Source organism: Mus musculus, chromosome 14 (assembly GCF_000001635.26).
Source record: "Mus musculus strain C57BL/6J chromosome 14, GRCm38.p6 C57BL/6J".
Classification (NCBI taxonomy): domain Eukaryota; kingdom Metazoa; phylum Chordata; class Mammalia; order Rodentia; family Muridae; genus Mus; species Mus musculus.
Window position 1 is genome coordinate 65,204,318 of NC_000080.6, and position 15,710 is coordinate 65,220,027.

A 15,710-nucleotide genomic window follows, 5' to 3' on the forward strand; every position below is an offset into this window, starting at 1 on the left:
ATACACATACTCTTTTGAAAAACATAATTTAGAATAATAAAAGCAAATGAGAACTGAGACTCTTCGATGACTTTAATGAGCGTGCTGCTTTTGTTTACAGCACAGGGGTAAGAGGTGCTGGGCTACAAGCCCTGCCTAGATATAATGTTTTAGGCAATGTTTCTAAAAGTAAGCAGGGCCAGGAATGCTTGTTAGGCCTACAATCCCAGCCCTCAGTGATGAGACAAGAGAATTGAGAACTCAAGGCAAGCCTGTCTCCACACCAAGGGCAAGGAATGGATGCAGTACATTTGTACACACTGGCCTAGATGTATGTTCACGGGCCTCATCCATAGCACTCTAAAAGAAAGACAAAAACAACTCAGAACAGAGCAAACTACTCTGGCTTTTGTCTGTCTGTTTTGCTTATAGAGCTGGGGATTAAAGTAAGCCTTGGGCATACTGGGCAAGGGGCCCTCCACAGAATAACGAGCCCAGGCTCCCTCCCCTTTTCACTCTTTCTTTCTGAGGCAGTCTAAATAATCCTAGCTGTTCTGGAGCTCACCATGTAGAGCAGGCTGGCTGTGAATCTGCAGACACCCTCCTGCCTAAGCTTCCTGAGAGCTGGATTTAAGGGTGTGGGCCACCATGCCCAGCTTATTCCCTTTCTAATAGGCATCAGACTAAACCATTATAAGCAGCTAAAGGACTACTGCTTTAAAAAAGCCATGACTTAAGGAGAATCTTTGTAAAATTAAAAGCTCTGAATGCTGCTGCGGTGGCCATCTAGCTTTCAAAGTGCTTGTCAACAGATGTTTTCATTTAATTACAGAGTTTAAAATTGAGAAGTCCTTTGAAAACAGTCTTAAAAACCTCTCCTAGGGAGCAGGCATGATGGTACACACTTTGAGTTTTAGCATACAGGAGGAGGCAAAGGCAGGCAGATCTCTACAAGTTCAAGGCCTACCAAGGCTAACAGAGGGAGACCCTGTCTCAAGACACGCTCCCCACCTCACCCGTAAGCCCACCTACCTCTAATCCCTCCAGTAATTGGCTGTAGCCAATTTTTATTTAACCAACAGTTTTAAATCAAAGAACAAGGTTTGCACAACAAACTCTTGTAAACATAAAAAGTCACTGCTTGGCCCAGACCTTTGGGAATAAAATTTAGCATTACACTACACAGCAATAGACCAAACCTCAACACTATAGTGTGGGCATTCCAGAATCAGTCAAAAAGTAATGATTTCCGTTTTGATTCTCTTTACTATCTGCTACTATTCATCTAAATAACTAAATCAAACACGGCTCAGTAGTGTGTGTTATTCACTCCAAAGCTTTCCCTTGTTGGTTGCCTATGCACCAATCTAGTCACGCATTCCCAAACTTCTTCCCACTTACTTTCTTTTCTACCCATCCTCTCATCTAACTACCAATTACTTATTCTTTGAACTGGTGTTTACAGGTAGGTGTATGCAGTACACAGACCAATAGTTATCCAAGTACTGAATCAAGGTGAGTACTGGGAATCTGTGACCCATGGCCAGGAAAGAAGACAGCAGCAGCATGCAGTTAAAGCCTGACAGAAGCACAAGTCCGCATGAGATGGCCTTTTGGATTAGGAAAACCCTTGTGTAGACTTTCAGTTTCAATGTCATCGTGAAACCTCTCACACCTGCCTCCAGTTCTGGGCATGGAAGAGTCCTGTGGATGCGGCGTATTCACCCACCTGGGTACGGGATGCCTTCAACAGACTACAAGCACATCATTCTGCTTCATATGCGTGCACTGGACCTTTTCTATAAAGGTCTGTGCTTCTAGAATATAGAAATGCAAACCTTCCTCTTCTACGTATTTCTGTACAGAATGCCACATGCACAGAAGTATTACTGTGGTAATGTCTGTTCATCACTGAACAGGATAGATCAGGATTTCATTGCTAAGAGTTTACGGACGAAGTACCTTCCAAAGGATATCAGATCCCCTATCTCCTTATCAGCATCTTAAATAAAGATCACAAATTGATGGTTTCATTATACTCTCCTTTGTCATGCTATTGTGAAGGATGGTTTCAAAATTTAAGTCAGACTGCATTATTCTAGTACTCCACCTCCTGCAATATCCTTTCACTGTCAGAGAGAAACAAACCCTCAGAACGGTCTTGTCTCCTGAAAGTCCCAGCACACACCGTGCTCTGGGTAGCTGAACCTTGCCTTCCTCTTCTTGCTCTGCATGCTGTTCCCTTGTCTTTCATTCCCGAGTGTCTCCTCTGACCTCGATTTGAAGTAGAAGTGCCATCAGTTGTAAAGCTGTTTTTGACTGTCGGTGATGAGGTAGATGGTGCTCTTCTCTGAGGTCCTAAAGAATCTTGTACACATTTGTGTGCCTACACACACATTCATGCACACACAATTCAGGTTCTCCATAAGAGGGAGAAGGAGTTATTTTTCAGTACCTAGCTTATTTCATTTAAAATGATGATCTTGATAATTAATGGTGCACATACTTGAGGCAGTTTAAAGAAGGGAGTCGAACCTCTGGCAGAAGGGAATTTACAGCGGTATGCAGTCTAGGACTATGACACAGACTAAGCTAAGATCGGCTTGGGCAAAAGAATCCAGAGACCCTAGGATTTCAGAAGGTCAACGGCCTCCACTGGAGAAAAAGTTTTGGTGGTGTGCATACAATAGTAGCAAGACACTTGGTAACTCAGAAATGCCATGAGGAGGGCAAAGCACTCTGCAAGGAGCAAGCTCATTCTCTTGACTACTGGCTTGCAAAAGCAGAGTCATATTATAATAAAAGAATAATGGACATAACGAAAAAAGACACAGGTGGTGAAACAAAGACAAAAGTGGAAGAGGAACCACCACCACCACCACCACTCCGAGAGAGACAGAAACAGCATTACTGGGTGCCTGAGAGAGAGAAGAAGCAAACAGAAAGGCACATTCATAGAACAGGCCAGGCCAGGCCAGGGAATTTAAGGAAGAACCCCGGAGACAGCCACGACTCTTCAGTGAAACAACACTACCCATAATTGTGCTAGAGAGGGAAAGCATCCCACAAGCACAGAAAAGAAGGCAGGCACACGAGAGAGAACTGCTCCAAATTAAAGATCACCGGGAGCGCATGATTCCAGAGAGGGAACTTCTACAGCAAAGGCTCAAAGACAGAATCTTAAAAAAAAAAAAGCCTGAGCCAGATCCCACTTCCTGAGAAGTGAGATCGAATGAAGAAACAGAGAAAAGAGTTTGAGGGGGTAGTTGCACACCCACTTTTCCAGGCATCCTGTAACCAGTCAGATTAAAGTAGATGTTCTTATGGAAAAATCTCAGGATGAAGACTTGGGCACAATTATAAAACCGCTTGGAAGGAAATTCTTAGCTGTACCACCCTTTTTGAGAATTCAAATAGGAAAACTAAAGGATCTGTAACGTTTCAGAGCTTTGCTAATGGAAAAAAATGATGATCTCTAGTTCCACTCAATTCCCTGCAAAGACTTACTGTATTGTTCTTTATGGCTAAATAAAACCTCACTGTGCATATGCACAGCATTTAGTTAATTCCTTCATCTGTTGATGAAAATCTAAGCTGATTCTGAGCTGACTATTCTGAACAGTGGTGCAGTAAGCATGGGTAGCGGGTTGTCTGCATCATGCTGACTTAGATCCCTTTGGGTATCTTCTCAGGACTCTTATAGGTGAGCCCTAAAGCAGTTCTATTTTTAGTTCTGAGGGACCTCCATAATGATGTCCACAGAGGCTGAAGAATTTCTATCCTCCCAGCAATGTTCCTCTTATCTCCTCTCCATCCTTCCAACATTTATGTTAGTTTTCTTAAAACTATCCCTTTCAAGTCAGCTGTTCAGCTTGCCCTTCCCACTGCTTTTTACTCTCTGTTAAACTCATATTCTCTCGCAAACAACTGAATGTGCCACCTCCTAAACAGTTCCTAGCTCCAGTATCCCAAGTCAAATGTAAGAGAAACCCACAACCAGGCTTCTCTCAAGCTTTCTCTGTGAAGCATCTTCTGAGATGCTTTCCATGATACCAGAAAGAATCACTCCTAGTCTCTGCTTCCACTGCTCCTAATAAACATGGGCTGGGTCCTGGGATGCTGCAATGTAGCATGCTCAAAACTCTGGGTTTAAACCCCAGTACCCCCATCAAATAGTAGGGGCCGACAGTTTAATGGCTACACCTGCTACTTCCTGGTTTTATTTATTTTATTTTGTTTTATTTTTTTACCTCCTGGTTTTATAAATAAAGTTACTGAGATGTGTCTTGTCTGACTGCAGATTGCCACAGCAGGACTGAGCACTGGCTGTCACTGTAACTAGAAATCCTAAAGTATTTACTATACGGCTCCTAAACACTCTTGCAGCCCTGGGAATATATTTTACTTCAAGTACTTATTATGAACTGAACTGTGGTCTAACACTGAGACAGGCTGTTTTTAGTGACTAGGCACTTTATCTCATTGAGCTTTGTGACATTACTAAATGGTAGCCACTACTACTTGTCCTTCATAGCTAAGGAAACTAAGTTTTACATTCTACATTTTTTTTCAAGATTTCCTTTTGTTCTTGCTAATTATGTGTAACTGTGTGTCTGCATGAGGGTACATGTACATGAGGGTACGTGTATGCAGATTGCTATAAAGGCCTCTGGAACTGGAATTTCAGATGGTTTTCAGCCACTAGTTGTGGGTTCTGGGGACCGAACTCAGGTCCTATGGAAGAACACCAAGTAATTTCAATTGCTAAGCCATCTCTATAGCTCCCCAGATCCACATTCTACACCGTAACACAGAATGCACCATAATTCTAGATTGGGAATCTATGAAGTGCAAAGCTCATGACCCATAATCTCTCTATTCCCAGAGGTTCACACTGCACCAGTATAGGAAATGTTGGCTAAATTCATTCATTCATTCATTCATTCTCTCTTTTTCTTCCTCCTCCTCTTTGTTTTTGTTTGTTTATTTTGTTTTGTTTTGTTTTTGTTTTTGTTTTTTGTTTCTCTTTGTAGTCCTGGCCATCCTGGAACTCTGTAGACCAGGCTGGCCTCAAACTCAAGAGAGATCCACCTACCTTTGCCTCCCAATAACTGGGATTAAAGGTGTGCACCACCACCACCCGATCAAATGTATCTGTCTAAACTGAGCAGTCTGCCTTCTCTCATCTCCACTCAGTGCCCTACAGTAACATCATATTGCTTTTCCATCAGGTCTAAACCCCAAAGTCCTTTGGCTTTAAATCCCATAAACTGGAACAACTATACCCAAGTTTAAAAAGCTTACTACTGTTCCACTTCTACTTCAGAACTGGCTCCTGTCTCTTAACCTGTGTGTTCCTAACTGAATACACAAGCTAGGTTGCTCCCGAGCTTACCTGCCATCCCGTGACCTGTGGAGGCTGCCATGGTAGCTGCTCACTTTGCTGTGGACACTCCCTGCTTTGCTTCTTTGGTCATCCACCATGGCCAGCTGAGTTGAAGAAGCATGTGTGGATGTCCCTTGAGTGGAAGTTCCTCTTGATTTTCTTATAATTGGAGTATTTGGGTCCCTCAGGAGTGACTGAGCAAAGTCAGGTTCCTGGAGCACCTGCCGGCTCTCATTCACTATCCTAGACAACACAACAGGAAGTTTAAGATACAAACTAACATCCCTCCCTATAGACCAGCAAACAATACTGCTACCAGTTGACACTAGTCTTGAAGTTAACTGTTCCCCAAATTAAGTCTTTGGGACCAATTTGAGGTAACATTTTCAGCAGAGGATAGAATATAACAAAATGATGCCAGTAATCCTAGCATCTGGGATGCTGAGATAGTAGGATCAGGAGTTCAAGGTCATTTTCACACAGCTGAAACAGCAATTCTGTGAGTACACAGTCTCAGCAAGTCACCATCCTGGTCTTTCCTTTGTTTTATCTATGAAAAGTACGCTGGTAAGTCCATTGTTTCTACAAGGCCCTTCAGCTAAAGACACTTGTAATCCTTTAGGTCCCAAAACATTTTCAAAAATAATTATAAGATAGAAAAAAAGTCTTTTTTTTTTTTTTGTGCTTTGTGGAAGTAATAAGAGCCTCATGATAACTGGGTAAAATTTTAACTTGTAAGAACATTTTTAAGACTCCATTTTGATTCTGTGTTCTGTGGCAGAAACAGATGCCTAGTACTAGAACAGTCATGAGTGGCCAACCTTAAAACAAATTAATATGAAAAATTAAATTAAGCAAATATTCAAGGAAGTCCTAAACGATTTAAAGGGACAAATTACAAAGGTAAAAGTTTTTAAAAGTGGCCAAGCAGTGGTTGTACACGCCTTTAATCCCAGTGTTCAGGAGGTAGAGGCAGGCTGATCTGTGAGCTGGAGGGCAGCCTGGTCTACAGAGTGAGTTCCAGGACAGCCAGGGATACACAGAGAAACCTTGTCTCAAAAAACAAAAACAAAAACAAAAACAAAAACAAAAAATGCTATGAAAGAAAGGGTGGAGAGTACATAGAAATGCATGATGTTGAACAAAGCAATAATTGAATAAACAAAAAAATCAAATTAAATCACTGCAATGTATCTGTGAGAATCAGCTACAGTTAAAATTAAATGGCTTAATTAAAAAAAAAAAACAATGCCAACATTTAAGGACTGGATCGCATACTGAAAAAGTATGTGTAAGTTCTCAAATTAGCAGCACTGCTACCGTTCCTGTTGTTTTCAGTACTGGGCTGAAAGGCTAGAGACTGATATTTGAGGCGTACTTTACATAGATTCTTTAGTCCACTTAATGTTATTCTTGATATTTAAAAATATAACAGAACATCAATAGATGAGGAGTAAGTTCTTACAGAGAGAACACATGTCAACTCCAAAAGCAGCAAAATATTTAATGAAACACCAATAACCACTAGAAATATCTTTTATTTATTTATTTGATTTTTTTTTTTTGAAACAGGGTTTCTGTGTAGCCCTGCCTGGTTCCTGGAATTCACTCTGTAGACCAGGCTGACCTCAAACTCAGAGATCCACTTGCCTCTGCCTCCCAGATGCTGAGATTAAAGGTGTGTGCCACCACTGCCTGGCTAACTAAAAATACTTTCACTAAAACCAAGAATATAATACTATCTACTATGATCACTCTTAACTAATCTTTCAATAGCTTCAGACTACAATTAGATAAAAGAAGGAAAGCTAGTTTCAGGACAGTCAAGGCTATACAAAGAAATCTTGTCCCAAAATAAAACAAAGGAAAAAAAACCCAAACAACCAAACAACAAAAAACCCAAGGTTTTAAAATTTGAACGTGCACTGAATTAGAATGGTGCGTTAGTCTATCTCTTCACATGTCTGACAGACCTTGAAGAGCAATGGGAAACTCTGACAGAAGTTACTCTTACACTGAACAGGGTGACATGGGAGACATTTACGCTACTCTTGGTTTTCTCATCTGAGAAAAGATGAGAATACACACCAGCCTTCACAGGAAGTCAGGAAGGCCAGGTAAATATGAAGAGAAATAGCATTCACTTGTTTCTAGTTTCAAGAAAATTATCCTTTGAATGCTCCACAATTCCAATCTAAAGGACTGGCATACTGAAGGGCTTGTGCACTCTCTCTTTCTCTTTCTCTCTTTCTCTCTCTCTTTCTCTCTCTCTCTCTCTCTCTCTCTCTCACACACACACACACACACACACACACACACACACACACACACACACACACCACACCACACACAGAGGAGCTGTTATTAATACTGTGAGAACTCATTAACTTACTCTTTTTTCCTACGCCCATGGAAAAAACTGGCCCATTCAAAGCATGTCTTTTTGCTTCCAACCCAAAATATAGAGGGAATCCCAACTATGAGAGCCATGAGATACTTCATCAGAAAGAGAATCAGGTCTGGACGACTCATCTGAGTAACCTGCAGGTAGGGAAAGAAAATCATCTTAAATATGTGCATCCATTAAAGGCAATTATAGAAATTATAAGCATAAAAGACAACAGTAAAATTATGTTATAAATATAGTATCTTCATTTATAAATTTCTAAAAAATAATTTTCTTGGATCCTGAAAAGAACAGCAAGTACTCTTAACTGAGCCATCTATCTAACCCTAAATCTTACATTCTTGACTAATTTTCTGTCTCCCTTTCAGTTTTTCAGAGATACAGTAGACACTCACAGGACTGTGAAACTGCCTATTCTCATCCTGTCAACTGTCACTTTGTATTCTGCTGGTAAGGGAGGACACACTACTACCATTTGTCTTACTTTGCTAACACTCTTTCACCTACCATTTTGTTTAACTTTAACACCATGCATCAGTAGCTATTTTCTTTCATCAACATGTTTTCAAGGATTCCCCAACCCCTCTTGTTTTTTTGATTTTGTTTTTGTTTTTTTTTTTTTCGGGACAGTGTTTCTCTGTATAGCCCTGGCTGTCCTGGAACTCACTTTGTAGACCAGGCTGGCCTCGAACTCAGAAATTCACCTGCCTCTGCCTCCCAAGTGCTGGGATTAAAGGTGTGCGCCACCATGCCTGGCTAGCTGTGCCTTTTAAAAGCAATGTGTAGTTACATTACTAAAATGTAAAGACCCTCCAAATGTTTTATACCCAGGGCCTTAAGCAGTGTTCAACACATGCTTGATACTCAATAAATCATATGTATTTTTGACAGAGTTTCACTGCGTATCCCTGTAAGTATGTAGAACTCTATACTTAGATCAGGCTGGCCTCAAACCCACAGAGATCCACCTGCCTCCGGAGGGCTGGGATTAAGGGAGTGAGCCACCATACCTGGCTACTTATGCTTGGTTTTATTAGGAAGAAATGAATCAAAATTATTCAGTGCCACTATCCCCTTCACAAGATAGTGCTCCCTTCGTAGCTATCTATCTTTTGCATATTTTTTGAAGTATTCAGAGTAACTTTCACAAAAATATTTTATCATCACTAACTGTGCCCCAAACTGCCCAAAACTACAGATTACTCCTTTTTGGGTCCTTTCTAGATGACATAATGCCCTTTGGATGCCTTCTCGGGTACAGTATGCCAAACTTTCGTCTAAAGGCAGCTCTTTCCTTACCCTTGAATGGACGTGCGAGCGGCACAGGGACTTAACTTTTGTTAGCATCCTAAAGTCCATTGTGTGCACTTCCCACTGCTGCTGGACAAGTCCCTCCCTTCCTCTAGAGACTTATGGCCTCTGGTCGTCTTTAACTTTGCACTCAATACTCCTACCGTAGTTGACTTTTACTTATCACTAATATTCTGATTGTAGTTTCAAACAGTTTTTTTTATTTTTGTTGGTTTTTTTTTGAGACAGAGCTTCTCGGTGAAGTCCTGTCTGTCCTGGAACTCACTCTATAGCCCACACTGGCCTTGAACTCAGAGATCTACCTGTTTCTGCCTCCCAAGTGCTGGGATCAAAGATGTGTGCCACCATGGCCTGGCTTTAACCACACTTTTAATTCTGCCTAGTTGGAAGCCATTTTTAGCTTTAGGCGATCACTTAGTCACTCTCACAGCCACCTCCCAAATTGAGGCTCTCAATTTTCTCTCATGTCCAACTGTATCGCTGCACAGTTTTGGAGACTTTTCTCTACTCTATACTCAGGGCAAACTCTTCAGAACCATCTCTTACTTCAATTATTAATTCTTTCTCCATCCATGTTGACTTTAGGCTTTACTGTCATCTGCTGATTAGTCTCTGTAACTGTATTTCACTTTGATTAGGCTTAGTCAGTCTTGATATTCAACTGTCTACCCTGATTACTATCTTTTTCCTAAACATTGTTTTATTTATATTTTGAAGAATATTAAACATGCTTATTTTTAAGTAGCTAACAGGACCCATTAAACTCAGCCTATCAGCATTTGTGTTACCTGGGAAAGACTCCATGTTCTGATGGTTAAGACTGTGGCCTGCGGTTTCCAGCCCTCTGCCAGGGTCTTACTTAACACAGCAATACCTTAGCCTCCTAAAATGAGGACATCTGCCTACTAACATCACTGCTCAGTAGGAGATGAACAGTCTTTAATAATATTCTACATAGCCCCTATTCAATTTGCTAAACACATGAAACTCAAGAAGAATGAAGACTGAAGTGTGGACACTGTGCCCCTCCTTAGAATTGGGAACAAAACACCCATGGAAGGAGTTACAGAGACAAAGTTTGGAGCTGAGATGAAAGGATGGACCATGTAGAGACTGCCATATTCAGGGATCCACCCCATAATCAGCATCCAAACGCTGACACCATTGCATACACTAGCAAGATTTTATCGAAAGGACCCGGATGTAGCTATCTCTTGTGAGACTATGCCGGGGCCTAGCAAACACAGAAGTGGATGATCACAGTCAGCTATTGGATGGGTCACAGGGCTCCCAATGGAGGAACTAGAGAAAATACCCAAGGAGCTAAAGGGATCTGCAACCCTATAGGTGGAACAACATTATGAACTAACCAGTACCCCGGAGCTCTTGACTCTAGCTGCATATGTATCAAAAGATGGCCTAGTCAGTCATCACTGGAAAGAGAGGCCCATTGGACACGCAAACTTTATATGCCCCAGTACAGGGGAACGCCAGGGCCAAAAAGGGGGAGTGGGTGGGTAGGGGAGTGGGGGTGGGTGGGTATGGGGGACTTTTGGTATAGCATTGGAAATGTAAATGAGCTAAATACCTAATAAAAATGGAAAAAAAAATTTCTATACTCATCCCAAGAGTGCCTCCAAGTCTTGCCTTCTCTCTTACCCTCCTGTCATCCTTTCTTTCAGTCAGGCATTCTACAGTTTTACTTGACAAATCCGGAACAAGATCCTTTTTTTCCACATGAGTACTTCAGGTTCATGAAGACTCAGTCACCTTTGTTTGAAGTCTATCAATCAAAACCAAGTCGAAGACTATCTAATTCAAAGCAAAGGCTTTGGTGAGCACAAGAGGTATGCTTCACTGACTGCAGACAGGGTCTGGGGTAGACATTTCTGAACATTAGCAAACATAGGACCAAAGTGTCTAGAAAAGTCTGTAGAATGTAAATCATAGATATACTGATGAAGAGCAGCTTTTCCTCTGAGCAGTTTACAGTTTGTTTTTTGTTGTTTTTTAAATTTTGGGGCTTTTGTTTTTTAGACAGAGAATTTGTCTGGCCTTGAATTCACAAAGATCTGCCAATGTTTGCCTCCAAAAAACTAGAATTAAAATCATGTGTCACTATGCCTGGGTCAATATTTTTTAATTTTTAAGTGTAAAACTGTTACTTCTATATTTAAAATTGACAAAGTATTTAATCAGAAAAACCTTTAAAATGTTTTAGTGAAATGCTAAAAATTCATAAAATAAAATGTACATTTGGTCACAGCACACATCAATATATGTTCTACAATAATTACATTGATGGATAGTCTGTAGTATATGGTTTATATCATAAAAATTTTAAAGATATAAAGTAGCAAAAAAATCAACTAGATGGAAAATAATAGTTTTGTAAATGAACCAATACCTGAAATTTACAGAATGCATTTATACACACACCAGATTTATACGCATATCTCTACATAATCTAGAATTCATTCCCTGATATGGTACAGTATTTTTATATCTGAGGATCTTATTCTGGTCCAGCCTGTCCAGCCTATTGTGTAGCCCAGACTGGCCTTTAACTTGCAGTCTTGTTAGCCTCCCAGGTGTTCAGATTAAAGGCCTGAGCCATCAATCTCCCACTTTTACTTGTTTATTTGTTTGGAGAGTTTCTCTGTGTAGCCCTGGATGTCCCCAAACTCAGTGATTCACCTGCCTCTGCTGGGATTCAAGGTGTGTGTCACCATGTCAGCTTCAACATACATTTGAAAGAACATCCACTTATTTTATGTGTACAGGTGTATGCCACTTGCATGCCTGGTTCCTACACAGACAGCAAGAGCTCCGAGCCATTTCTCTAGGCATCTGAGCTGTCTCTACAGACCCAGAATATATTTTTTTCTTAAAATATTAAGGAACAAATGTATAGTTCATAAAAAGTAATCCATAAATAGTTACAACAATGCTTTATATATGTTCAAAGCTATGTTTCACGGAGCACAGCTGTCTCCGGTGTGAGGCTGGAGAGATGGCTCAGCATTGGAGAGATTTGCTGACTACAGCTCCTTGTGCCTATAATGGGGAGTCTCATAAACACCCGTATCTCCCGCTCCAGAGGATCTGAAACCCTCTCTTGTTCTCCTCAAGCACCCAAACATGTGGCAAATACTCACTCAGACATAAATAAAAATAAAGCTTAAAAAAGATACTTTGTAGTGAAATAAAACATGGATACTGCAATCACCTCTTGAAGGATTATATGTTAGTCTGTGGAAGTTTCTGAAAAGCCTTGGAGTAAGCTGTTTACCTCTTTTTTTTTTTTTTGAGTCCTTAGCTGGTTAGGGCACATTCAAGGCTTTGTCCTATGTCTATGAGCCTATTCATCTCAGAAGTTTTTTTATTTTTCTGTTCTGAAACAATGTCTTTTAATATGGGTTGCTCTTGAACCAGCACACATTCATTCTCCTGCACTTTGACTCCACCACTTCGCTTCTGTTTTTAGAGACAAGGTGGTCTTGAACTTGTGGCAGTCTTCTTCCTCTACTTCCGGGTGCATAGTACAGGGTGAGCTGCTGTGTGTGCTTGGTCTTAAGCTATTGTTTCTCCTGCCTCAACTTCCCAAGCACCAAGACTACAGATGTGCACCACCACACCCTGGCTGGAAACACTTTGCAGTAAAATGAGAGACTAAAATTTACATCTAATTTTGTTTTCTTCTCCATGATTTAAAAATCCATCAAACCAATTAACACTTGCATTAACCAGGGTGGTCAGTAACTGGAGAGAGTTGGGAAGAGGAATCTCTACAGAGCAAGCTAAGAAATAGGCTTCAAATCACATTTGTTTATATTCAATGAATGTCAAATGAGAACTAATCAGAAAAAAATATTTTAAATGTAGAGAGGCAATTTAATTCTGTAATACAGAGAGGGGCTGGAAAGATGCCTCAGAAGTTAAGAGCACTGTTTTTCCAAAGGGCCTGGTTTGATTCCTAGCACCCACATGGTGAATTGCAACAATCTATATATAACTCCAGTTCTTGGGGATCAGATGCCCTTTTCTGGCCTCCCTGGGCACTAGGCATACATGCAGACAGACAGACATGCAGCAAAAACATTCATTCACATAAGTAATAATAATAATAATGAAGAAATTCAAATAATAATACAAAGAAGTAGATAATGTATAGTAACTTTAGAAAACAGAGCTGGGAAAATTGTAAACAAGAAAGTACACTGGGAGAGAGGACATCAGAGATCACACAGTTCCTAGAGTGTTGTGACTGCCAAGTACTGGCCTGAGCAATGTGTCTTCAAAAAAATCACTTAAAAAGTTAAATGCCTTGAACTTACAACTATAAGGGAATGATCATCTGAGGTTAAAATAAATGCTCTTGGACTTTGAATAAGCCCTTCATTTTATACTTATGGAATCAAAGCATAGAAATGCAAAATGATCCATCTTAAGGTTAAATATATTTATACCTTCAGTCATTCAAATTTCGAGTGTTATCATGTCTTACAGCAGATGAGTCAGAAAATTCTATGTCCTTGTTCAATTTCTACTCTAGGGAGAGGCAGGGTAGACTGCTGCTACTACACAAATGAGGAAATGGCAGGTGTCTAGGGGGCAGAAAAAACTAAAGCAAGGTCAGGGGCAAAGAGGAGAGAATCATTAGAGTATGAAATGAGAGACAGGGATTAGATGCGAGATCAGTGGTCAAGGTCTCTCCACAGACATACGTAAGTGCAAGTTGGGGATATATTTTGGAGCCTAAGCATTTCAAACAGAAACAATGATAATGATAATCTTAAGAAAAACAAAGTGGCTAGTAAAGCTAGAGCTGAGCATGTAAGGAGAATGGCAGGAGACACAGGCAGAGAAGGAGCAGGAACCAATGTGTCTGGTCCTGCAGGCAATGAGAATACAGATTTTATTCCAGAACAACCAGAATCCATTGAAGGGCTTTGTCCAAAGAGGCAAGCACATTCATTTAAGTTTCCTGTGAAAGGTAAGAGTGTATGCAGGAAGATGAGTCAGGAGGCCACTGTGCAAGCAGTGAAGAAGTGGAGGCTGTACAAAGCTGATGGGATAAATGCTAAATATGAGAGGAGACAGGACTCAAAGATGGCTCCAAAGTAAGAGTCTGAGCAACAAGGAAATGCAAATACCATTCAGTGGATGGGAGAAACTGGGGGTGAGATACAGGAAATCAGGTTTTAGGAGAAATATTAGGAGCTCTAAATTGAGCTAGGAATCATCACACAAATGGGCAACTTTGAGCTTATATACATGCCTAAAACATAAGGAGCTTAAGACTGTCTAGAAAGGAGGAGAGAAACAGAGCACTGGCAAGAAATCCTGTTTCCAAGTTCTTTCCTCTAGTGTCTTACGCTGTATAGCACAGTCTCCTATGAATCAACACTGCTCACCCATCATAAATGCTTGAATTAAAGGGAAGGAGTACTAAAACAAAATCCGCAATACCCAAAGCAACCACCCACGTCTTCAGTCACATAAAGAACACAGGAAGAAAGGAAGGAGAGCAGAGACGAGCACTCAATAGTTTGTACCACAAGATTCCAGTTAAGTGCAAAAATTTCAGGGGTAACAAGTTGCACCTGTGGATGACAAGTTTTAAAAGCAAGACGTGACTCAGAAATACATAGGAGTGTTGGAGCAGAAGTCCAAGGCACAGAGGGAATGGTCAAGTGCATCTGTAAAAGCAAAGGACTTCCCTGCTACAATGAGGGTGTTATCTGGTTATCCATCGCAGAGAGCATGGAAATGCTAAAGGTAGGAAGTATATAAACACAATGCACAGGGCAAAGCCCAGCAAGTAAGTGTATTTACATAAAAGGACTGTATCTCCAGTTTTATTTAAAACAGCCTTATAATGAACTGAATTTTTTTATGTGAAAAATAAGTCAAAGCTTAAATAGCAAAAGGGACAAATGAGAAGAAGCACTTAATTGTTTTTTTTTTCTTTTATAAAAGTTCCTGAAAATGTCAAGATCTTTCTCATGTTATAAAATATCATCTGTCTTGGTTATGTTCCTGTTGTGGTGGTAAAACAACCTTGGGACAGAGGGTTTATTTTAGTTAACAATTCCAAGTTACAGCCTAGCACTCCAGGGCAGGTCACAATAGCAGGACTTCAATGGGTAGCCACATCACACCCACAGGCAGGGCAGGGAAACCCTGACTGCATCCATGTCTGCTGCTCAGCTTCGTTCTCTCTACTTTCACAGTCTAGGCCCCGAACCCATGGTGTTACCCAGAGTCGACTGCGTCACAACACTAATCATCGATTGTCATTAAGATAATTCCCACTAACATAGCTAAAGGCTGACTAGATCTAGATCAGCCCCTGTTGAGACTTTCTTCTGGGGTGGTTTCTAAAGAGACTGTATCAGGTTGACATTCAAAACAAACAATCACAGAACTCTAACAACTCAATTCATCGGCTGTATTTCTTTGCCCTGTCATCTAGGAAATCAAGGAGAATCCCAGACAAAGATAACACCAGCATCGACCTTGATTACTAATTTTTTTTTTCTTTTTGTGCAATAGTCTGGCTAGCTATAAATAAACTCTATGCATTATCTTCTAAATACTGTCTCCACAATCACTCTAATTTTA

General features: G+C 40.6%; 1 protein-coding gene and 1 pseudogene across 1 annotated transcript in view; one reads left to right on the forward strand and one right to left on the reverse strand.

Annotated features, from left to right (window-relative positions):
- Positions 1–15,710, reverse strand: part of Fzd3 (frizzled class receptor 3) — a 70,023-nt gene that overhangs the window by 11,877 nt on the left and 42,436 nt on the right. Inside the window, exons 5-6 of the mRNA NM_021458.2 lie at positions 7,758–7,906; positions 5,375–5,608 (exon numbers count right to left, since the gene is read on the reverse strand). Of these exons, the coding sequence (NP_067433.1) occupies positions 5,375–5,608; positions 7,758–7,906 (383 nt within the window). The remainder of the gene's footprint in view (positions 1–5,374; positions 5,609–7,757; positions 7,907–15,710) is intronic.
- Gm9086 (predicted gene 9086) lies at positions 2,466–3,423 on the forward strand (annotated as a pseudogene).